Consider the following 18,692-nt stretch of genomic DNA (forward strand, 5'->3'; position numbering starts at 1 on the left):
AAATATGATATTGTTCTTGAGTTACAAGAATTAAAGGTAAATCAAAGAGGGTTAACTAGAATACGACTTGGTTGAGATGGGTTGCTTTTACTGTTATCATCAAACCCGAACTGAACCATTTAAAAAATTTTGTAATGACATAGTTACGTAATTAAACAAATGTTACTTTGCTGTATTAATCATCAAATCCTCCAATTACTAGTCATATATCCAAACACAACATATATGATAATCATCTAAAGATGAATTCTGAAAGATAATGCAAAACACAAATTCGTATTAAAAAATATTGCCAGGGGTGGCTTTCTACGTTATGAAAGCCTCACAATTATATTTTTGTTTGTTGATAATGATGAGTGATTAACATGAAATTAGATTAAATAGCTTGCTCTTACATGACAATTATCAGAGTCTCAAAGATTGAACCCATAATTCCTACCTTTATGAAGACTTCATGGTACGAGTCATCATGTTCATAAATTCATTAATGTCAATCAAACCGTCTCCATCACTATCCACTCCTCGTATCATTTTTCGACAGGATTCCAAGCTACACCTCTCTCCCATCATCTTCAAAACCTCCATTAATTCTTCTGCACTTATTTTCCCACTACTATCCCTATGAAAAGCTCTAAATGCACTTCGAATGTCATTACTCTTCACTCCCTCTTCCAAGTTATTCATCATGTCCCTGAATTCCTTAAAATCTATAAACCCGTCTCCATTTGTATCAGTAGCTTCAAATGCCTTAGCCATTTCAGCATCATCCGCTCCTTTCCCCAATGCTTTCAAGGCTGACTTGTATTCTTGACGGGAAATCCTGCCATCTCTGTTGCTGTCATATTTGGAGAAAACCCACTTCATTTCTTCTCCATTGGGTTGGAATGATTTGGGTGACGACAAACTAGAGGTTTGTTCTTCTCTTATAGATCTTTGATTGAGCTGGTCTTACTGATGAGGCTTTTCTGGAAAGACCATGAAAACAAGGAAAACTGTATTTATTTTTTGATGACATTTTCTTGGATTGGAAGAAAGATAATTAAACTGACTTGGATGATTCAAGAACCTATTTTTTGGTTGTATATTTAACTAAAACTTTGGTTGCTTTTTTATTTTTCTTCTTCTTCTTCTTTTTCTTCTTTTTCTTCTTTACTTTATATTCTTTAACGCGGAAGAATATAATCAAACTAAAGAAGTGGTTGTCATTTTGAGATTCAAAGAAGCAAACTGTATCAATAACGTTATTGTGTCATTTTGATGCCATGCCCACTTTGACACTCAAGTTGGGCAACTCCATATAATAAATTGATGGAGAAAAGAACTTAAAAGGTATAACAGGAGTAAAGCATTTCTAAAAGCAAAGATACTACATATCTTATCTACCTAAGTTGTACAAATGCCCATCTCACTCTGCTTTCTGTGAGATTAATGTTTCACATGTACTAGAAGATATGGGTAACAATTATAATCTCTGGATGCGCCATAAGTAATCTAGGTATTTATATAAAAGAATGAGTGTATTTTATATTTATAATCATTTTTCTACTTTTATAACTGTTGGATACTAGAAGGATAAAAGATTTTACCTAGACTCGGTGTATGTCCTTACAAATATACTATACTAATAGATAATTTATACATACTAGCTTTAAATAATAAATACATGCTAATCATTTAATATCAAAATATAAAACACTTACATATACATATTACTTTTCTATTTATTTTGGTATATATTAAATATAGATATAAAAAAATTCTTAGAAATGCTTTTAAAAAAAAATTCATTTATCAATATTAAAATTCTCCTTTTCCTTTAAAAAAGATGACACTGATAGAAAAGTAAGTTAAGAATTTCTGCACCTCATAATCTAATGCGCTTGTTACCATAGGTTTTCTAATTGTGTTGCTCAATTTCCTCCAAGCAAACGTCTAAGTGAAATGAACAAGAAGACGATATCATTGGTTTTCAAAAGATGTCTTCTAAATATTCAGAAGATTTATTCCTAAAAGTGATCATCCTTATTGCACATTGCTTGCAACAAGTGTTTTAATACTGTTCAATTTAATTTTCTCTCTAGAGAAGAAAATATTGTTTGGCAACTAAGAAATTGTGGCCATGTACAGAAAATAATTTTCAAGGTGTGAAACCTTATTAAAAATGAACAAGATTCAATGTATTGATAGTAGTTAGAATTCATTGTCATTTTCTTCCAGATATTGGCTTTGCTTCATTCTTCACTCTTCAACCTTGAATTAATGGATGAACTCATGCTGTATATGACACCTACTGAATGGAAGAAATCTACAATATGCTTCTATAACTAGACATTTTTCAAAGTATTTATTAATCAGTGAACCAAATCAAGCAACAATTGAAACTTTACCTTTTAATTTTTCATAAATTAAGAAGTTTCTCTGAAAATTCAATGACCAGTAAAAACTTGAAAACTGGTCTATGGAAAAAGTAAAGTGTTGCAAAATTAAAAAGTTTGGAGATAATATAAAATATTGGCTGAAAATAGGAAGAGGAATCTCAATATAAATTTATGCCACAAGGGTTTTTGTAACTTAAACGAAATATTTGATGCAATAGCTGGTTAAGTTAATTAGATAGATGCCAAAGAAAATGGGAAGGAAAAAGCAATATTTCCATCATAGAAGGAGGCAATATAAAAGCAACAACCAAATTAGAAAATATTTAGTCTGTAATTGTGACATTCAACCAAACAAAGGGCCCAAATGTGAGCCTAATACAAAACCACTAAATACAAAATTAAAATATGTAATCCTTTATAAATTAAAGAAGAAAGAAAGGAAAGGAAAGGAAAGGAAAAGAGTGAAAGAGAAGCATTAAACAATTTTGGAGTTGATTTTTTCTAATAAACAATGGTTCTTGAAATTAATCCTTCAAGTGTTTTTATTTTACTCTCTGCTTCACCACCTTCCCCGTCAATACCAGTAAGCTCTCTTGCTCTATTTGTTTCCACTTTCCAATCTGTCCTCATCAGCACCACCACCATGATAACTGCACAAACTATCTGGGCTGCCAATAAGCCCAACCATAGGCCCAATAGGCCCAATCCCATCATAAAGCCCATTGATATTGCTATGGGCAATCCTATACCATAAAAAGAACCTAAATTTATGTTGGCTCCAAGGCTTGGCCTAGCACTGCCTCTCAACACCCCACAGCCGGTGGTTTGTGGGCAGTTCCCCAACTCACAAAGCCCCACCACAGGCATTGCTGTGGCTGTCAATGACAATATAGCATGATCTGTCGTAAAAATTTGTCCCCAGACATGCCTCATTGATGTCATGAACAACATTGCAAGAAAGCTCATGAAGATGGCACAAGATAATGCAACGATGGATGATGTTTTGGCTTTGTTAGGTTGATTTGCACCTAACTCATTGCCAATCCGAGTTGACACGGCTAGGCTAAGCGATGAAGGAAAGATATACAGAAGTGAAGTTGCTTGTATTAGAATTCCCATTGCAGCAACCGCGTCAGAAGCATTTATTAGCAGCCCTGACAAGACTATCATGAGCTCATACCACCACCATTCTAAGCATACAGATATGCAACTAGGGATGGCTAGGCCAAGAATTGGCTTCCATTCATTAAAGCATTGAAATGACCAGCCTTGCCATGATTCGCGACAGATATCCGAGAAGCAGAGGTAAAGCGAAAGAGCAGAAAGAAGAGTGAAGTCTGTTATAGTCACAGCCAAAGCAATGCCTTGAATACCAAGGCCTAGGAGATAGACAAGGATGTGGTTGATAGGGGCATGTAAAGCTAATGCAAAAGCTGCACTGAGCATAAGAGGAAGGGTTATGTTTTGAGCTCTTAAGTAGATTTTCAGAGGGTTAATAAAGGATTGGAGGACAAGATCCGGAAGAGAGAATGCTAAGTAGGTAGATGCAATGGATGAGATTGCTGGGTCTTGGCCGCAAAATATAAGGATAGGCTCAATGTTTAGCCATAAAAGAGAGATGGGTATGCATGCTAAGGTGAGAATTGCAATCGTTCGTTGAAGGGTTTCTCCCATGAGAGGCCATCGTTTGGCTCCACAGGCTTGCGACGAGATAGCTTCCATACCCATAGCAAGACCGGAGATGACAGAGTAACCGGAGATGTTAGCGATACCTATTGAGAGAGACCCTCCTGCTAATGTTTCTTTCCCTAACTTCCCCATGAAAAACATTGATATAACAGACTTGCCATAGATGAGAAGCCCTGTAATAATCATAGGAAAGGCGATGGTGTAAAGCTGTTTGATCTCATCAACAGCCTGAAAGGAGGATAAATGAGAAAGAAAAAACAAAAACAGAAATTATATACATATTCTTTTATTCTTGTGGAATTTTCCTAAGCATTGAAAATAAGTGCAAATACCATACAAAAGAAAGTACAAGAAACATAAGCGTCACTGAAACTAACCTGAGAAAGGGAAGGCCGCCACGCTTGATGGCAGTAGAGAGAATCTTGTTTCTCTGACAACACATTCTTAGTACTTTCTCGTTTTGATTTTTGAGAGTGATAATTGCATAACAGAGGAACAGAAGCTGAAATTCTTTGATCATTCATTTAGAAAATCGAGATTTATATTCAGCTTCAGTACTACAATTTATAGTTGAGAACGGGAAAAGAAGAAGCAAAACAAAACAAAAGAAAAAGAAAGGTAGTGAAAGTATTGTGTTATTAATATCTCTTTGAAGATTCAAGTTGGATTATCGGAGACATTCTTTTCTTTTTATACCTGAGTCTTATACTATAGCACTTATAGTCATATATATAAACACAAGCGCGCGCAGAGAGAGAGAGAGCTCAGTCTAGTTTAGTTTCTCTCCCCACAATTCCACTTTGCTTTCTCTTTGTTATTTTATCTTTGTATTACTGAGGTTAGTTAGGGTTTGGTGGTAAGGAATGGACTTGTGTGAGGAGGATAAGAAGGGGCGACCATGCGGGTGGTTGTCTTTTTCTATCAAAGGGTTCGTCGGGACTCTAAAAAACTTAAACACCCTTCACACTTTAATTTTTTTCCAATTCTGATAATTTTTCTTGCTATATATCAATGAAGGAAGATTGAAAGCAGCAGCACCGTTCACTTAATATTAATGTAAAGGGTTGCTGGCAGCCCCTCCAAATGCCAAACATGGAAAGCTGTCAACACATGCATCATCTATAGGTCATCTTGTAATGCCGAAAACAACCATTGTTTCTCTCTATTCATGGCCCCTCCTCAATTTGCCCAACTCCAGAATAAAAGAATCTCAGCAGGTGGGTCCCTCTGCCATTCTTCGGGTTCGGGTTTGAATTTGGGTTTGGGTTTGGGTCAGGATTAACAGGATCTCATCTGATAACCCTCCTATTAACCTATATCATTGGCTAGTACGTGGGTGCTGTCCTAGCCACGTGCCTTTAGAAAGCCATGCAACATGCAATGGACGAACACACACAGCTCTGCAATGTGCAGTTCTTTTGCTGGCGAAGAAAAGAAGGATGCCTTGGATGATTCATGGGGAGTCTTATTGTACGATATAAGATAGAAAGGTAGTAGTACTAGTGAGGGCAATTCTCATTTACAAAAGCTAGCAGGGATGGATTTTATGGTTTTGGTGCTTTAAACAGCTGCACACGCACGGCTTTGACTAGCCCACCACAATATATTTGCCAACTGCCAGAAGAACGGGGATATTCTTTTGCAGTTGATTGCCAAATGCAATCTCCTTGCAAGCTAGGCCAACTACGTCTAAGCTAACTTTCAAATTTACAGTGCATATAACAGCAAAATGGGCTGTCAAGATTTCCTTTTGGAGTACTCTGAAGGGGCCACTAAACGTACACATAAATGTCCATTTCTGACAGCAGTAGAAAGATAAATTCAGGTGTGAAGTTCGAAAGAAAATGAGCCAAACTCGAGTAAGGTAAATGTTGTTTCAATAGTGCATGACCCTTAATAATCTTTGTTAGTTCATGACAGCATTCTGTTTCCAGCAATTATCCACCGCAAGTACTTACTGTTTATAGTAGAGATAGCTCGACGGTTTTTGATAAAAAGAAACAAAAAAAATTGCCTTCTCAACAGCCATTTCTTTTTGTAATGATTCCTGTGGGTGGTCATCATCAACTGGAAATTAGGTTGGATAAGGATTACCAACTAACCTTTTCTAAAAAAGAAAAGAAATACAAATTATTAGACTACCATGGTCGCCTAAAAACACCAGTGTCCTCCATCTTGAGTAATGAGGGACCGCGACAAATGCCACCATACACACTATACAAAATCTTTTATATCTTTTCCTAATTAGAAGATAGAAGAGCATGGTGTAGTAGGGACATGAGCTAATTAATTTATGCAACAAAGAAAGATTAATAATAAATTAGTAAACAATGTACACGACAATCGAGAGTCAATTCTGTTCCCTTTCTTCCCTTCTATTAGACATGGCCTTCCTCTACTAAAATTCTCCATTAAAGAATGAAATATTTCCTATTAAACTTTGGGAAAGTTTTTTCTCATTGCCCTAAATGGGCTGGCATTGTTGTGAGTGGTGATTTCACGTGATTAGATGCTCCAGCTGAAACTTCTACTAAATGGTAGTGACCCACTAGTCTCAATCATTGATTGTCCAATTCCCAAAAAAAATCTTCTCTATTTTTCTTTTTCTTTTTGGTTTTTAAATTTTCTTTTCTTTCAATTTGGGGACCGTCCGGATGTTGATTTACATGCAAAATTTAATGCTCAACATAAAAGAATGCGACAGTGATGTGCTTACTGTCAGCCAGCCTTGTTTATCTTTTGTCAAATTTTGTTATGCTAGACAACCAAGATTATATTATATTGTATCTTTTCCAAATTCGGTTATTCTACTATTCATTCACCAAGTGGCCTACGATGAAGATCTTTTTGTAATCATTAGTAAAATCACCTTCACCCGCGATACTACTAAGTGATAAAGTTTCCTTCTAGTAAAGTAATGTTTGAACCTCCTCCAGTCAACCCGGAGAAGACCTAGCAAACCATCCCCTCTCATTCTATGGCAGAAGAAAAAAATAAATGTCTAAAGAAAAACACATGCTTTGTCCAAGTAGTTCTTCAAAGAACCAGATTTTGCGCTTTACAGCCTCCGATTGACTACTTGTGTAATTTCATGCTTCACTTCTGATCGGCCCTAGTCTATGCACTTGGGCTCAGGCAAAGGGGAGGGAGGGCCGTTTTATGTACTTCTTAAAGCCAGGCTTACCGACTTGGCTGAATTATTTGCGGTCCTAGACCTAGGAAGGAACTGTCCTTCTCTACAATAAACATTGAACATTAGACAGTAATGCATAACGTGTTAGTGGGTCCGATCAACCTGATTAAACAAAAGCCACTAGGGACTTCCACAGAATAATTCCTAATGCATCAATATGGACGTGACTTATCCACTTTCCCCAAATATATTATTAAAACTTTGCGTTCTGATAAGAGATAATAATGTTCTTTGTGAAACACCGAGCACAAGATTCTTCTCAAGAAAATGACAGAACTTTTGACTCACAGTAAACAATTAAGAATGCAACGTTCGAGTTCTATAAGAGAAATGAAACACAATTCTAATCCAACAATTACAGACTTTTAGATTTCGAGGAGCATGACTCCAACTTGTTACTAATTAACAGTCCACTTTAAACGAATCAAACAATTTGAAATCACCAACCTCATCTTTCCAACTTTATATGCCAAGATATCATACAAATTTCTTTTTGGTAATGCCAGAAGAGTACAGGATAAAAACAAAAAAAGGAGGGTTAAGCAACTACTTATTTTCACTACTTTCTAAGTATCACTTTTGATTTTCTAGTGATAAATGACAATATTGTGATGGTTGAATTTCATTATTGAACAAATCAAATAAAGATATTTTCATTGCGTTTGTCTGCCAAGGAACGAAGTACACCTCCTAGTTAGTCCTGCCTAGAGATGAATCTTCTTAAATGACAACCAAGTTTATAACTAATTTGAAAACCAATTTGAGGGAAATCACAGCCTATTTTTCCTATTCCTCACTCCAATTACCATATAAGTTACATATCTTTTCCTAAGGAAGACAAAGGGATAAAACAATTCTACATATAATATTTTGGAATAATGCAAACTTGGGCTGATAAAAATCTCAACGTTGTCGCAACTACTCACAGATTATCCAAATCACTTGTGGAGTCTTCAACTGTTGGAAATAGCATAAGAAGTTTATCCTTATTTTGCTCTGTAGTCATAGCAGAAATATCTGTCTTCATAAAATCTCAGATATCTGGAATGTGAACACATTCATGTTAATCACAAATCCAGAAAATTATGCATTCGGAAGTTCAGTAATCATTAGACAAAGAGAAGCCCAACCGTAGAAGTGTTTGAAATACTCAAATGATGAGACAAACAAAATAATCAATGTAATCATACTCGCAACTTTTTTTCCTTATGAGTGAAAAAACGTAGAAGCCTAGCTCCACATCTACAACTGCAACCTAAGGCCTTTAAAATAATGCTATGCCACAATAATTTTCAATTCATAAACAGGGAACAAGCAAACAACATACATTTATAGGCATTTCAGCTATGACAAGGCTGCTGCTCTCCTCAATATTTTTAAGAGTCACCACTTCTCCCCCAACAACCATATTGATTACAATCCCATCTGCAATTATATGTAATTATAATGAATTGCAAAACCCATAGAAATCACAAAATAACATAGATCGAGAGAAAACCTGCTGCCAAACAACTAGACATGCGTCGCGCATATGTTTCCTGCAAGCATACCAATTAATGACAAGAGAATCTAAAATGAATCCCTCAGTTATAAGCACTAATAATGAAGAAAAACACATGCATCCACGTGAAAGTCAAAAAAAAAAAAAAAAAACGCATTATAATAGCCATGATAAAGTTGAATGCAGCATGCAACTAAGATCACCATCCCAATGGAATACGGGAACAGGCATGCCTAGAGCTGCAAGATAAGACTGGATGTACCACATCTATAGGGAAACAAATCCCTTGGTTTAGTGGTTAGCCCATTTCCCCACTGAATGGACCACATATCAAATTCTTCCTGAAGGGAATTGGGAGCACTTTGGTCAATGATTGTTGGGATCCCTGTCAACTCCAAATAGGATCACCGATACAGCGTTTACATGTGTCAGTTCACTCAGATTGCTCCCAATCAGATATGCATGTTCCAATCTACAGATGATTAAATTGTAGATAGACTTGTTAATTTTTCTTGATTTACAGAAACAGCCTTCAAGGATATCATTTAAGACTTCTATTTAAGGCTACCATTGCACAAGAAAATTGAACTTTATAAATGATGGTCCCCTTGAACCAAGAAGATAATCTGACATCCACTAAAACTAAAATGCTGAACTCGTAAAATGGAATCCATAGAAATATGAAGATCCAGGAAAAGAAAAATTGCAAGTAATCTAGTCTATAATATGAATTCAATCTTGATATTGGCCCAATTTTTATTTGCCGCTTTTATAGCTTGGGCCCAGATTAAAAGGATATAGTACAAAGCAACACTAAGTTGGAAACAGCTTAAACTATAACCTGACAAGCGCTCAATGCGGCCTCTATAGAGAGAGAGAGAGAGAGAGAGAATAAAATAAACCAATTAACCATAATCATTGGCAGAGAAAATTAGCGACTTCACCTTCTTCGTTGGTAACTCATAATTAATCAGAACACGAGCAGAAATTGGTGACTCCCCAGAAGCAAGAAGTGGAAGGCACGTGTCTGTTACAACTATCATATGAGACTTGTCCTCTTTCTCAATTTCATCTTTATTGCCCGACTGAGCAGTGATATTCTGGTTCCACCTCATTGTTACTTGCCTAAATTTCTCCAGAACTGAAGTTCGTTCTGCTTCAGCTAAATCACTGTACTGCCATCATTATAATGTATGGACGGAGCATTATTAATTATTCAAATACAAAGTAACAAGATAAGGAAGTAATATAAAATCCCTAGTGTTAATTTAACCAAACATTGATGCCTTATTGCCCCAATGTAGGCAAAGTAATTACCTTAAACACAAAGACCTACAATGCAAGCATCAAAGCCCATGATACTCAAAGCGCTAAATATATAAATACTAACATGCTTTTAACAAAAGCTGACTATTTCAAAAAGACAGGAAAAACAAAAGGAGCAGAACATTTGATCTTGGAAATGGTAGAACATGTAATATATCAACAAAATTAAACAAACACTTGAAATGAGATTTAAGACAGTGGATCCACAGCTGCATATTAATGCAGGCTAAACACAAGATCATTCATTTGACCGTAAGAATTTTGAGAGATTGCATTACTATGAAATCAATAATATTACAGTTATGGAAAATATAATCAAATTCTTAAACTGTTATGGGACATTTTAATCATCAATTCTTTAGCTTATTCATCAAGGGTGGGGATCTTTGCCCTCCAAGAGTTTATTATTGCACTCCATATTAATTACCTTGCATCTTAAATTGACAAAACTGACCTTTCTTTTTCCTTTTAATATTTAGGAATGAAAACATCAATGAACAAAAGACATCTAAATTCACACTTTTTTAATATCACCATATATGTCAGTTTTTTAGTACGTTTTCTTTAGCCATAAGAATGCAAATGCTAACATGTGCATAAAGCTATTTGAAAGATTAACAGCAGGAGATCAATATTAAGAAAAGAAAAAAGTAAAATAAAATAGTATTGACCCAGCATATAATTTGTCATCTTAAATCAATTATCATAATAATCTAGATTTGTGTTTTAATTTTCTTTTTACAGTGTTGCCTTCTAAAGTTCTACTATATTATTATTGCTACTCAGAATTTTCTATAAATTTTTCTTTCTTTGGTGATATATTGAGAATTCTGCAATCAAAATTGCTCTATGTTTACATCTAAAATTCACAGAGTGTTTTAAAAAAAAAAGAAGAAGATCTTATGAATTCTTATTATAATTGTCTTTATTTGAATGAAACTAACGTAAATACTAATAAAACATATTAATTATTTCTTAGTTAAATAATTATTTTATTCCACTTTAAGTATGCATATATATATTTATGGTAAAAACAATTAATTTGAAAAAAAAGAAGAAGGATCTCATCCTAATTATTATTCTTGCATATAAAATGAATATGAATATCTTACAAATGAAAAAGGAAAAAAAATTGTAATAGTTTAGATGCTAAAATATATGGACAGATAAGTAAGATGATTTTATTAATTTAAGTAACAACATAATAAAATATGCAGCGTAATCATAAATCCTTGGAGTGCAAATATCCCCACCCATTCATCAAATCTTACATTATCCCCTGACCTCCAATTGCAGTCAATTCAACCTCTCATCTTTTCATTATGACTTTTAATTACGATAATTAAGCCCTTGAAAGTTGAACTTTGAAAACTTTAAATTATATAACTTCATTTATAATTAAAATCTCATATTTAACATACCAAGTAATGAAAAATATTATATTTAATTAACTAGAAGTTAAATGAACAATAAAATATTCTTACTATTCAGGCCTTTTAATAAAGTAGAAAACATATCTAACTTGCTTGTGAAACTAAATAAAATATTGAAAATAAAAATAATAAGAATAACGAAAATGACGCCGACGAGATTACAACAAAATTACATATTTCATACTCTTTTAATATTTTTCATGAGCAATTAAATATAATTTTCTTTTTTCATAAAATGACAAAAATTACGAAATTAAAAATAAAACATTTAATTTATATCTATATCTACATTTTGTTATATGATAATATTTAATAAGTTGCTTATGAGAAAATATTAAAAGAACATAAAAGATACATATTACTATTACAAAATCTTAAAGAATGTGGATATTAGTCATTCGGATGTATAATTTGTTATTTAAAATTCATTTAATTTAAATTAAAAAAGAACCTTAAATAAAACTAATTTTGATTAATTTATGATCTGTTAAATGTGATTTTCGGTAAAAGAAATTTATAGAATTGAAAAGTCTTTAAAATTCAAGTTTAAGGTTAATTGACTGCAATTCAAAGTTCAGAGTTAAACTAACCATAACAAAAAGTCGACAGATTCATTTAACCTTGGCCCTTTGGCCTAAAAATTGAGAAAGAAGCTTTATAATTAGACTTTTTATAATCAAATAAACCCTAAAAAAGAATTTACAATAAGTACCAGAGAAGCGAAAGAAATGTAGGGGAGATTGGAGACGACAGAGCAGACAGCATCGAGCTCGTCACGTGAGCTACAACACACTACCATCGGCAGCCCGGAGCGGCGGCCGGCGACTCCTAATAACTCCACTAACGTCTCCTGTCATATTATAACGCGCATTCATTATTTCATACCATAAATTTAAAGGTATTGAAATTCTCTATTTTCGAGGATTAGAGAGAGAGAGAGAGAGATACAGAGAAAGAGAGAACCATTTTGAAGTGGAGTCTATCGACGGCGACATAGAAATGTCGCGGTTGACTACAACAGCCGATAAAAAAAAATTAATGATTGTTATTTAAAATTCAATAGAAATTATTTTAACTGAAGAACTCACAAAAAAGAAGAAGAAGAAGGAGCAGAAGGAGATGTCGTTACCTGGGATTGGAAGGGGACTGAGGAGGAGAAGCGGCTTCGATTGCGTCCATTATGCCATTTTTTTCGATGACTTTAGCCCTGTCAAACACATCAGTGCCAAAAACAAAAGACTTCCTTCGTGGTATTATTCCTTCTAAGCGGCGTCGTTTATCTAGGGATATTTACAAATAAATACCCTATGATAAGTTTTGGCTCATTAATGCACTTTCATGAAAATAAATTACTACTCCGAAGAATCGGATTTAGAAATTATTTTTAGGGAAGCCGTAGCATTTTGCTTGCTGTTATAGATGATGCTTTAGTAGAAGAATGATGGACAATAAAAACATGACCATTGGCATATCTGATAAACAAAGCTTAAGATGTTTTCTTAGAACTTTTTATATAAGAAGCATCACAGTTGAATTTGAGGAAATTTGCCAAAGGATTAATCGAAAACTTCTGCTTTTCAGTTCTATTCGACTAAATAAAACTAGTAAGACATATCAACGAGCATTTCTTAAATTCCAACTAATTCTTTAAACCGGGTGAGGCGAGCTTACCAACGTATAAAGTTGATTAAAAGTGACCATACCATTTTTATTAGAGACTAAAAGTATAGTATATTGTAAAGGTCTAATGACATTACAAATCAAAACATTTGTCTCTTTTTGCAAATTTGGTCTATCCTTTAAATTTTTATTTAAATGGTCTGATTTTTCTAATTAATTATAATTATTGTCAAATTAAAATCTCGGTCAAAATTGAATACTACTCTCTTAATCCTAGATACTAACCTCTTTTTTACTTCACCAATATCATTTGCCTTTTAAAAATTCAAAAATCACGACGAAAATGATGAAAGAAATTATTTCACATTTTTTTTTTTATTCATATTTTTAACTTGTGCTAATAATTTGATACATCAAAACTAAATTTTAAATATTTATTAAAAATAAAATATATATAAATAACTTCCTTAGAATTCAATTTTCCATAAAGTATACTTTTGGGAAAGTAGGATAATTATACCAAACAAGGGCTAGGAGTGGTTTTCTTGTGGCTTTTTGCTAATAGAAGCTTGCCCGTAATGCTTTTTGCATCTGTACTTTTAGCACTGTGTATGTATACGTTGTTGGCTAATTTCAATAGATGAGTCTATATGTTTCTGTGTTGTGTTCTTTTTGCTTGTATTTTCATGATATTATAATCATAAAATGACATTGTTGTAGCTGTTATTACTAAATCTCAGTCCAATCCTGCAAAGTTCAAAACCCATACTAATGAAGGTTCTGTGCAACGCTGTCAATAGACAATGATTGGTAGGGGGGTAGAAAGAAGAAGCTGGCTAAATTGCTAATATAAACTAACATTGCACTTGACTTGTATTTGTGTTATTACCTGGCTAAAGTTCACATGTGATATATGTACTTTGCTACAATATTAAAGATCTAATACAATCAATGGGTTGGACTATAAGATCTTTCTAGTTTTTATCAATCAAGCAATAATATAATAAATGGGTGATCTAACTTTAGTTCTAATAGTACAATGGCAATCTAATAAGCCTGTTTCACTTGCCTTATATGGAGCAACAATGATATTGGTGGCACTAGTGAGTGACACTGGTGTTAAAAGAAAAATCTTCCTTTAGAGGCTAGTGGACTAATTGAAATTCGAGCTTTTAAGTATGTTTTCATAGAAGCCAAATATCAAGTTCTTTTTTTCTGCCCATTAGGTTTACTTATCTTTTGGACCTTAAGACTTTAAAATGTTAGTTTCATAGGCCTGATTGGATTTCTTTTTATATTATATTGGACCTATTGGCTTTACTATTATTAGCTTCTTCTTCTTCTTCTTCTTTTTTTCTCTTAATGACAGAGGAAATTGCTATATAAATTTTTTAAAAATAAAGAATAAAGTTGTAAGATAATGTGTTATATTAATATTTAAATTGTTTTTTTATGGTTTTATATTTCGCTAATAAATAAACAAACAAAAGTTTGCGTAATGAATAAATTGTATTAATTTTAAAGATAAAAGTGCATAATATATCACATCTTATAATGATCCTTGAATCATTAATCGATGGGAGATATCACATCCACTAAGAAAAAAAACACAAAAGAATTATAAGTCTTTTAAGGCTTTCTTTTTATCAACTAAAACTTCATTGCATTGAGAGGGCAAGACCCAAACAAGAAACAAAGAAAAAAAATAAGCCCAGCCAAATTGGACTAAGCAAAGCATAACAACAAACGCAAAATAGAACAATTAGGCAAACTGTCCCAAGATACAATTACGTAACCCTAACAAATAAATGGAAAAGCACGCTGCTAGTGCTTTAAGAACACCCCTGTGGGAGAGGATCCTCCAACGAGCAATTCCAAAGAGAATATAATTGTTGTCATGCTTCTGCACTTTGGATTAACTCCAATGTGGAAGATTGACAATTATTAAACCATGCATTGAGATGTAAATAAAGGAGGGGGAAGATCATCCCCCAAAGCTAAAAGCAAAACTTCTCCAACGCCATTTTTACCATAAATCAGAGACTGGACAACTTCACTGCCAATAAAGGCGAATATAATGATGCCGCTAAAAATGCAAAGTTAATCCCTTGCTTCTAGGACTTTTGGAAGAAGCAGATACGGAAGCCACTTAAGGAGTTGGAGGCAAACTAGAGATCTTTGATATACAACCCAATAAAAGAACATCAAGCATCCAAAATCACAGGACATTCCTTACTTAGAGGCACCAACATAGAAGAAAACATAGCCTACGTAGATGCACTGGGAGAATATATATAAACATATATTCATGAGAGGAATTGATTCATGGTCCCTAAAGATCAGTCTATATAAGTCCTAGAAGTCTTTTAAGGCTTAGTTCATACAAAAAACATAATAGAACCCTGTAACTAAGAAGATAAAAATAATAAGCACAAGGCGGCCATAGGCGACACTACAAGGAGATTTACTAATCATCAGCTGTGTATTGAAAATTATATTTAATCAGATTTGGATGGGTCCAAACACTATAAGAATAGTTTTTCCAACTTGAGGGAGGAGGAAGAGAACCTTGATAGCTAGACAAACTATCTAATCCTTCACAGCCTTTGAACCATCTTGGATGCACGAGTTAAACTCCTAATGAATGGATATGCTTAAAAATACTATCATCAAAAGAGATAAATAAGATAAGGACAATTCATTTGTCTTTCTGTTTTATTTTTTAAGATAAACCGAGAAGCATAAAGCAATAGAATATAAACTTCTATTACCCAAAGGAATAAAGACTTATCATCTAAACCCATTATTCTGCTCTTGAAAATAATGAAAAATATTCTTAGCACTACAAGAAAAATCAAACTATAATGAACTAGAATAATTATTATCTAACTAGAAAATTAATCATCATTAATATATTATTTTTTGAAATTAGAATGAATGTTTAATAGGAGTGTAACTTTTTAATCAATAAATTAGTAAAAATATATCAAGAGTTAATATAAAAATTCTATGTATCAAAAATTAAGTATATATATAAAAAAAAATTAGATTTCAAAAATATAAAATGTATATAAATTAGTGACGATAATTATTTACTAATATCACACATTACATGCTTGTCATCATTAAATATCATTTTTAACTATTCCATCATTAATAATACTAGTAAATGAATAACTTAAATATTAAATGAATACTAGATTTATAAATCTGACTTTATATATTCTTAGTACGTTAAACCATATATTCAATGTGTTAGCGTGACAGTCCGCAACTAATACGATTTATTTTGTATGATTATCGAATCAAATACAAGAATGATATTAACACTATACTCATCTGGTGTGCTTATCCTTCTATGTTGAATACTGCCTCCCAAAAATAAAAAATAAATAAATAAATAAATAATCAAGAGTGCTAGACGACGCACTTAAAGAAGACAATAAAAGAGTCCAAGTCTAATTTTGATTATTCCATTCCAAATTATTGCTTTTCATAAAAAATATATCCAATTCTCTTTCCATTTTGATATTTACCCCACTTTTATTTTTATTTTTATTTTTTTTTATTCACAAATGATCCATGCCAACTTAAAGTAGAAACATGAGATTGACCGAGCTTTATTTAACATGCTATTAATGTAACGATTATATATTGTATTTTATTGAATGAAATTTTGTATTTAGTCAGCAATAGTATTTGTATCTACATAAATGTTTCAACTTAATAGATATGTATTTTAATTTAATAGATTTATATTTTAGTTTAACATATTTATAATTAAATAATATTTTAAACACAAGTCATCTTTTCTAGTTATAATAAGATAAATAAAATAACATATTTATGTAATACTGTCCTGCAGACTTTGTAATTTTATAAAAATAATATTATTATCGGTTGGATTGTATAAAGCTTTTATTGTTTGTGGTGTAATATTTCAAATGACAAACATAATCTTATAGAAAAGGAAATAAAAACTTTTTGGTGTATATTTTCAAATTTTATAGATAAAGAAAATTGTTTATATATAATATTCTCATAAGGCGTTATTTTGATTAAAAAAATAAAGATATAACAAAAAATCATAACCGTTAAACAGTTTGAGATAAAAATTTAAATTTTAAAATTTAAATATAAAATAATTTTTATTAAAATTAAAATTTTAAATTAGTTATTTTTCTGTATATTATATAACTATTATTATTATTATTATTATTATTATTATTTTAATTATAAAAATTAAATTTATAGATATAATTTAATAAATTTTTAATATTAATATTAATTTATAATATTTTAAAAATAATAGCAAATTAACTATTTTTAATATTTTTAATTCATTTTTAAATTTTTATTACAGTAATAATAAAAAATTATTTTAAAAATATATTAATTAATTCTAATATTATATGAAATTATTACTATTAATATAATTGATATTTTTATTTTTTTAGAATTAGAAATTATTATACAATTAAAAATTAATTTATTAATGAATATAATATCTAAAAATATTATTTTCTATAATTAGAATCATTATCTAATTAGAAAAATTAATTTATTAGTTAATATAAAATTAATATACTGTTCTTTCGAATAATTATTATCTAATTAGAAAAATAATCATTATCTAATTAGAAAATTAATTTATTATTAATATGTTAATCTTTATGATTAGAATCAATGTTTAATTATGAACGTAATTTATTAACTAATAAATTAATAAATAAAATTATAAAATTTCACATAAATTTGAATTTTATACGTCAAAATAAATACACATATTAAAATAAAAATTCTATGTGTTAAAAATTAAGCACACATATCAAAAGAAATTTAAATCTCATAAATTAATATATATATATATATAGAGTCTAAATGTTTTGTAAATAAAAGCTACAATCATCTATATTTTAATAAAATCTAAATTTTGTTGGAAAGATCTTGGCTATTTAATAATGAGATATATTTATTCATATATAAATATTTTATTTTTATATTAATTTAGAGAGTTTGCTTTCAAATCAAATGGTGAATATTATTTACACATAACTAATTTTAGTTAAATAAATACTAGAAAATTGTATTGTAATATCTAAAAGATAAATTTATAATATAAAATAAATATTAGAAGATTTAATTGTAAAATCTAAAAAGATAAATATATATAATATAAAAATAATTATAAATTTAAAAATCTCAAAAATAACTAACAAAATTTTAAAATAGTAAAATTTATAGTCCTAAAACTTACAAATCATAAAATTTAAAATCTCATCAACAAAAGGAGTCTTAGCTAATGTAGTAATCACACTTTAGATTTAAAATTTCTAAAAATAAATCTCAATAAAATTAGTTTATAAAAAAACAATATTAGAATTTTGATTCGGACATATATATACTTATAATTAATTCATAAAGGGAAACACATTGTTAGAACTTAAATTTATTGTATCTCTTGCACGACAGAGCACAACATAATTTCAATAAATAATCATATACTTACATTTCTTTTTTTGCATAACTAATTGCTTATTTAGACTTAAATT

The 18,692-nt window shown here is 31.2% G+C and overlaps 3 protein-coding genes across 6 annotated transcripts; all 3 read right to left on the reverse strand.

Annotated features, from left to right (window-relative positions):
• Positions 1–257: 257 nt before the first annotated feature.
• LOC8262882 (calmodulin-like protein 30) lies at positions 258–1,177 on the reverse strand. The gene is given in 2 exon segments (XM_025158145.2): positions 258–915; positions 917–1,177. Coding segments are annotated over 2 exon segments (573 nt in total). The 5' UTR covers positions 1,016–1,177; the 3' UTR covers positions 258–441.
• Positions 1,178–2,673: 1,496 nt separating this feature from the next.
• LOC8262883 (protein DETOXIFICATION 48) lies at positions 2,674–5,972 on the reverse strand. 2 transcript variants are annotated; one of them, XM_002523523.4, is made up of 2 exons: positions 4,445–5,972; positions 2,674–4,295 (listed from the first exon to the last, which is right to left on the reverse strand). In XM_002523523.4, exons 1-2 carry the CDS (start codon positions 4,589–4,591, stop codon positions 2,880–2,882), a joined length of 1,563 nt encoding a protein of 520 aa, XP_002523569.1. In that variant the 5' UTR covers positions 4,592–5,972; the 3' UTR covers positions 2,674–2,879. The 2 variants fall into 2 exon arrangements, with proteins under 2 accessions (XP_002523569.1, XP_048232812.1); XM_048376855.1 differs by having other exon boundaries at positions 2,674–4,240; positions 4,445–4,582.
• Positions 5,973–7,888: 1,916 nt separating this feature from the next.
• Positions 7,889–12,805, reverse strand: LOC8262884 (ATP-dependent RNA helicase eIF4A). Of its 3 annotated transcripts, none has more exons than XM_015722041.3 (7): positions 12,650–12,801; positions 12,469–12,532; positions 12,233–12,370; positions 9,706–9,936; positions 8,759–8,798; positions 8,588–8,685; positions 7,889–8,301 (listed from the first exon to the last, which is right to left on the reverse strand). In XM_015722041.3, the coding sequence occupies exons 1-7, from the start codon at positions 12,697–12,699 to the stop codon at positions 8,284–8,286; spliced, it is 639 nt and encodes a 212-aa protein (XP_015577527.1). In that variant the 5' UTR covers positions 12,700–12,801; the 3' UTR covers positions 7,889–8,283. The 3 variants fall into 3 exon arrangements, with proteins under 3 accessions (XP_015577527.1, XP_002523570.1, XP_048232813.1); XM_002523524.4 differs by having other exon boundaries at positions 12,484–12,532; positions 12,650–12,800; XM_048376856.1 differs by lacking the exons at positions 7,889–8,301; positions 8,588–8,685; positions 8,759–8,798 and adding an exon at positions 8,899–9,233 and having other exon boundaries at positions 12,650–12,805.
• Positions 12,806–18,692: the final 5,887 nt, after the last annotated feature.

Source organism: Ricinus communis, chromosome 7 (genome assembly GCF_019578655.1).
Source record: "Ricinus communis isolate WT05 ecotype wild-type chromosome 7, ASM1957865v1, whole genome shotgun sequence".
NCBI classification, from domain to species: Eukaryota; Viridiplantae; Streptophyta; class Magnoliopsida; order Malpighiales; family Euphorbiaceae; genus Ricinus; species Ricinus communis.